The sequence below is a fragment of the Beta vulgaris genome, chromosome 5 (genome assembly GCF_026745355.1).
Source record: "Beta vulgaris subsp. vulgaris cultivar EL10 chromosome 5, EL10.2, whole genome shotgun sequence".
Lineage (NCBI taxonomy): Eukaryota > Viridiplantae > Streptophyta > Magnoliopsida > Caryophyllales > Amaranthaceae > Beta > Beta vulgaris.
Window position 1 is genome coordinate 28,261,598 of NC_079206.1, and position 5,766 is coordinate 28,267,363.

Below are 5,766 nucleotides of genomic sequence, written 5' to 3' on the forward strand. Positions count from 1 at the left end.
ATTTATAGTTCATGGGATCATGGGACATGATGTAAAACGTGTTCCTTAGGGGAAGGAACATCATGGGTAAATGGATTAAAACGTGTACTCTAACATTAATCCCACGTTCTTCATGATTAACACTATAAATATAGAAGTCTAGATAAGTTCCAAATTGTGTCTGACTAAGTAATTAAGTGAGTTTAACTTATTAAGTGTCAGTGCCTTCATTCTCTCATAATAGCCATTTGTTCTTTGCCTTCTTACTCTAATTCCACTAAGCTTATTTCGATCAATTGTATTTTGGTTTTTGGGGTAAGGGAACTTTGAGTGAAGTTCTGTAAGAGAAAGGCTTTGAGTGAAGCTTGTATGTGTGAGAAAACTTCGAGTGAAGTTGAGAGGAACTGCTGTTAAGGGAACAGTGGTTCAGGAACTTGAGTTTAGGAACTCAAGGTGGGGCTCGAGTTAGAATTAGGTTGTAACAGAGTTGTTTGGCCTAATTAGTGAAAGTGTTGAGTTTAAAATCCCTAGTGGTCGAGGTTGTTTCTTCTTGTTGGGCCCAAGAAGTTTTTCCTCGTAAAAATCCCTTGTGTTCCTTTAGCTTGTTTATTCGTTTAAGTTTTAATTTCCGCAAAAAGTTACGTTTATTTCTACACCTACAATTCACCCCCCTCTTGTAGTGTTCCTAGGGAAATAACAGCCTCTACATTTAATGATTAATTTGTTTCTCTGTGGTATTTCACATATGTAGGCATGCTATCCTAGCTTTGAAGAGTGCTCACCTTTCCAACACCCTGTGACGTTTGAGCTACTGGGCTCTAGGAACCATTAGTATGGGTATTTCTCAACATCTCCTTTTTAAAAAAACATGCTTAGAATGATTGTCTATCTATTGTACATGTGAATGCATAATATGGTTCTTTGTCTAATGGGAGCTACAATGGCTTTTGCTATGATTCATTTAACCTATCTACAAAAGCTGCAAGCGAATCTTGTACATTGCAGTGAATTGCTCATCATGAAGTCAACCGTTCTATCTACTCTACTATGTGTGCCTTTTCTGTCACAGCTCCGCATTATGCTAGACACTTTCCTATGTTCCACAGCCTAGCTATTACTCCTTCCACGTGTGTTTAGAGACTTGACAAAATCGCTTCAACAGGTAATACAAAGCTTCCTAGGACTAATGTCAGTAAACGCATGCGGGCTTTACAAGCAAACGCATCTGAGGACAGTCCTCAAACTTTCCTAGGTTCAACTATCAATCCTAGACAATTTAACTCAGCCCGCATGTTAGGTAACGCATCTGAATCTGTGGCACCGGCCAAACAGGGTAGAGTAAAGCGACAAAAGAAAAAAACAGAAAGTAAAGACCAATTCTCCACACCTTTTCTGCTTGAGTTTCTACTTGATATATACTATGTATAGCCAGCTAATAGGCATTCTTCCGTAACTCAGTTGGAGCTGCTATTAACGTTGGTCAGGAGATGCCAACAGCAGCGCTGGCTTTACCTCCAGTTGAGAACTGTTCTAAGTGCTCTGCACTTAGATTTGTTTTTGAACCGCTTGGATTTTGCCGTTCAGATGGCGAAGTTGAAATTGCATCAAATTCATTCCCATCAGAACTCATTAGGCTCTTTACTTCCCAAGATGATGATGTTGTGCACTTTAGAACATATGCACGCCTCTATAATAATTTCTTTGCTTTTAGTTCTCTAGGTGGTGATTTTGATTCATGTACTCAAAAAGGCATCTATGTATTCAAGTTACATGGCCAAATCTACCACTTCATACCTAATCTATTGCCTACTGACCATAATCCAAAATTCTTACAACTATACTTTTACGATGCTCAACATGAATTAGAAAACCGTTTGAATTTGTTCCCTGAATTGAGGCCTGATGTGATCGCTATTCTGATGGAAATCATGCAGCAGAACCCCTACGCAAAATTTTTCAGATCCCTTCGTGAGCTTGATGTTGTGGAGAATACGAGAATCCACTTAAACAAAGACCATGTGCTTGACCAGCGCGTGTACAATGCTCCTACTACTGAAGAGGTCGCTGTAATATGGGCTGAAGATTCTGCAACCAGTGCGACTACCGGACCCCATATTATTGTTCACGGTAAGGCTGACCGCGAGCACAGGATCATGCACTAGTATGGCTGTTATGATCCCCTGCAGTATCCCTTGCTTTGCCCCTACGGGGATTGTGGGTGGCACCACGGTCTTAAGAAAACAAACAATGGTGCCCGTAGGCAGCGTGCGCTTGCTCAGCAAAATATCGCTGTTGCATTAGCTGGCGATGTCGACGACTTGTTAGCTGCTGAAGCTGCTGGTTAGCCTGTTTTCTTGACTCCCTTCTTTACCTTCTTCATCTCCATCCATATGCCTACGTCAACAAGCATTGTACGTTCTCTTTTCTTGCAGTTGCGGCGCAGGTCACAACAACTAGGACTCAAATTTCTTGCAGAGCATATTATGCATATCTTCTACAAATGCGACCTCGGAACTACATTTTGCGAGCGTGCCGCTTATTCCAACAATTCATTGTTGATATGTATGTCAAGCTTGAAAACACAGGCCTGGATTTTTTTAGACACAATCAAGCAACAATCCGGGTGGAACTGTATCAAGGCATCTTGGATTGCTTTGAAGGCGGCGAGAATAGTGGAGCAAATGTGGGGCATAGAGTTATCCTCCCACCTAGCTTTCTCGGGGGTCCTCGTGACATGAAGCGTTGTTACTTAAATGCATTTGCCTTGGTGCAGCGCTATGGCAAGCCTGATCTATTTATTACGATGACGTGTAATCCGAACTGGCCTGAAATCAAAGATCATCTTGCTCCAGGTGAACTTGCCCAGCGTCGGCCAGATATATATAGTTGCACGTGTTTTCCGTGCAAAGCTGCTGAAGTTGAAGAAATTGCTTGTCGAAGACAGTGTTTTGGGTGAGGTTGCAGCATACACATATGTTGTTGAATTCCAAAAACGCGGGTTGCCACATGCACATTTATTGTTAATTATGAAACCATCTTACAAAATCAAAGAATCTAATGCATTTGACAAGTTCATAAGTGCTGAAATTCCTCCATAGAGCAACGGTCACTTGCGGAGAATTATTTTGAGCCACATGATGCATGGCCCTTGTGGCAAAGCTAACACTGAGTGCCCTTGTATGAAACACAAAAGTAGCACAGGCACATGTAAGTATGGCTACCCAAAAGCGTTTAGAGAAGAGACAAGTACACATGAAAATGGTTTTCTGGCTTACAAGCGGAGAAATGATGGGCAACACCCAATCATTCGCAAGTTTGCCATGGACAATAGATGGGTTATTCCATATAATCCCTATCTCTCCGCTTTCTTTGATTGTCATTTAAATGTTGAAGTTTGCTCGACCATCCAAGCAGTGAAATACATATACAAGTATGTTTACAAAGGCCATGACAAAACATCATTTGTTGTGTCAAATCAGAAAGACGCCAAACCAGTTGATGAAATTACATAGTTTCAAACTGGGCGTTGGGTTTCGCCATGTGAGGCTGCATGGAGGATCTTTTCATTTGATCTCTTTGAAATGTATCCTCCTGTACTCCCTCTTCAAGTTCATTTGCCCAATGCACAAATGGTTCAATTCAATCCTAAAGAACAACTTGATCGCATTGTGGCAAGTGATGTAAGATATCGAACGTCGCTTACTGAGTTCTTCAAAATGAATGCAACTGAAAACGGTGCAACACAGTTCTTATACTCGGAATTTCCAGAACATTATGTGTGGACTGCTTCCGCAAAAACATGGACTAAAAGAGTGCGGCAGAGATTTGTTGTTGGCCGCTTAATATTTGTTGCGCCAGCAGAAGGGAAGCGGTACTTCCTACGCCTGCTTCTAGCTCATGTGCGTGGACCCACATCATTCGATGACCTATGCACTGTGCATGGCTGCCTTTGTGCAACGTTTCAAGAAGCGGCATTGAAATTAGGGCTACTTGAGGAAGATGATTCTATTGTCAAGTGCATGGAAGAGGCATCTGGTGTTCAAATCCCAAGTGCATTGCGCCGTTTGTTCACGACAATCTTAATTTTCTGTAAGCCTAGCAACCCTCTAGCCCTATGGCAACAGTTTTACAGTCACCTTTCAGAAGACTTTGCACGAAAGTACCCTCGGGAAACGGCAAAGATTGCGCTTCTTACTATAAAAGCTGTTGAACAACTTCTTGAGGATATGGGGAAAACTTTGCAAGAATTTGAACTGCATGGTTTGAAGGGGTCTGAGACCGATGAAATTAGAAGGACTAAAGATATTATTGATGCACTTGATGCACCAATACCAAATGAGTACAAAGAAGCACGAGTACATTTGACTTGCAAGCAACAAGAGGCGTTCGATTCTGTTATGGAGCACATTCGAACAAAGAAAGCTGGCACCTTCTTTGTAGATGGCCCAGGAGGAACGAGGAAGACGTACCTTTATCAAGCGCTATATGCAGAAGTTCGTTTGATGAATAAAATTGTTTTACCTGTAGCAACGTCAGGCATTGCTGCAGCAAACATTGTTACTGGTCGAACGGCTCATTCCCGGTTTGAAATACCTCTAGATCATACTATTTCAAAGGCCTGCAACGTGTCAAAGCAAAGCGGTCTCGCAGCCCTTTTAAAAGAAGCTTCCTTGATCATCTGGGACGAGTCTTCAATGGCTCGCAAGGAAAACATAGAATCGCTTGACTTACTTTTGCAAGACTTATGTGACCCGAATGTCTCATTTGGAGGTAAAGTTGTAGTCTTTGGTGGTGATTTTCGTCAAGTTTTGCCAGTTGTACCACAAAAAACTCAAAATGAAGCTGTTGAAGCTAGCCTTGTGTCATCTACCCTATGGCCTACATTTACCCGTTTCAGCCTAACTGAAAATATGCGTGCACGAGAAGACCAGCCATTTTCTGAATTCTTACTTAACCTTGGGAATGGGTTGCTCCAAACAGCTGAAATTGCATCTGTTCAAGTACCTCCGGAGATTGTTATGCCATTTGATACAAATTCCAATAGTGTGGATGAGCTTGTGAGAAGCGTTTTCCTAGAGATAAGTGTAGGTCCATTTTCTGACGACTTCTTCACAGATCGGGCAATTTTAACTCCTATGAATGAAGATGTTGATGGGCTAAACAACGATCTCATAACCAAGTTCCCTGGAGATCCAGTGGTCTACAAGAGTTTTGATATGCTTATTGATGATGCTTGCAACATGTATCGAACAGAATTCTTAAACACCCTCTGCCCAGGCGGTATGAGCCCGCATGAATTAGTCTTGAAAGAAAACAGCCCAGTCATTCTGCTGCGAAACCTTGCTCCAGCTATTGGCCTGTGCAATGGTACACGGTTGGTTTGTAAGCGCTTCTTGCCAAACATAATTGAATGTATCATAATTACTGGCCATCACAGAAGCGAGTATGTGTTTTTGCCCCGCATAAATCTCAGACCATCCATCTCAGCCAACTATCCTTTCCAATTTCAAAGAAAACAATTCCCTATCAAACTTAGCTTTGCAATGACTATTAACAAGTCACAGGGACAAACCTTGAATCAGGTTGGATTGTACCTACATCGACCCTGTTTTTCACATGGCCAGCTCTATGTAGGCTTGTCTCGTGCACGTAAATCACATAAAGTTAAAGTATTGTCCAGTCCATTCTCACAGAATCAAACTCCCACTGTTAAGAATGTTGTTTCATTTAAGGTGTTAGATAAAGCAGGCATTATATAAAAACATCTAACTAATGGTGATGTTGAAC

The 5,766-nt window shown here is 41.7% G+C and overlaps 1 protein-coding gene across 1 annotated transcript; it reads left to right on the forward strand.

Annotated features, from left to right (window-relative positions):
* The first annotated feature begins 1,466 nt into the window (after positions 1-1,466).
* LOC104885353 (uncharacterized) lies at positions 1,467-2,935 on the forward strand. The gene is made up of 3 exons (XM_048645483.1): positions 1,467-2,045; positions 2,166-2,319; positions 2,412-2,935. The coding sequence occupies exons 1-3, from the start codon at positions 1,467-1,469 to the stop codon at positions 2,933-2,935; spliced, it is 1,257 nt and encodes a 418-aa protein (XP_048501440.1).
* Positions 2,936-5,766: the final 2,831 nt, after the last annotated feature.

Bases quoted from the DNA above. Each gene is read 5' to 3' on its own strand.
- LOC104885353 (XM_048645483.1), top strand. From the start codon at position 1,467: ATGCCAACAGCAGCGCTGGCTTTACCTCCAGTTGAGAACTGTTCTAAG. The intron at 2,046-2,165 runs GTAATATGGGCT...GATCCCCTGCAG, and splicing joins CTACTACTGAAGAGGTCGCT to TATCCCTTGCTTTGCCCCTA. The intron at 2,320-2,411 runs GTTAGCCTGTTT...CTTTTCTTGCAG, and splicing joins GTTAGCTGCTGAAGCTGCTG to TTGCGGCGCAGGTCACAACA.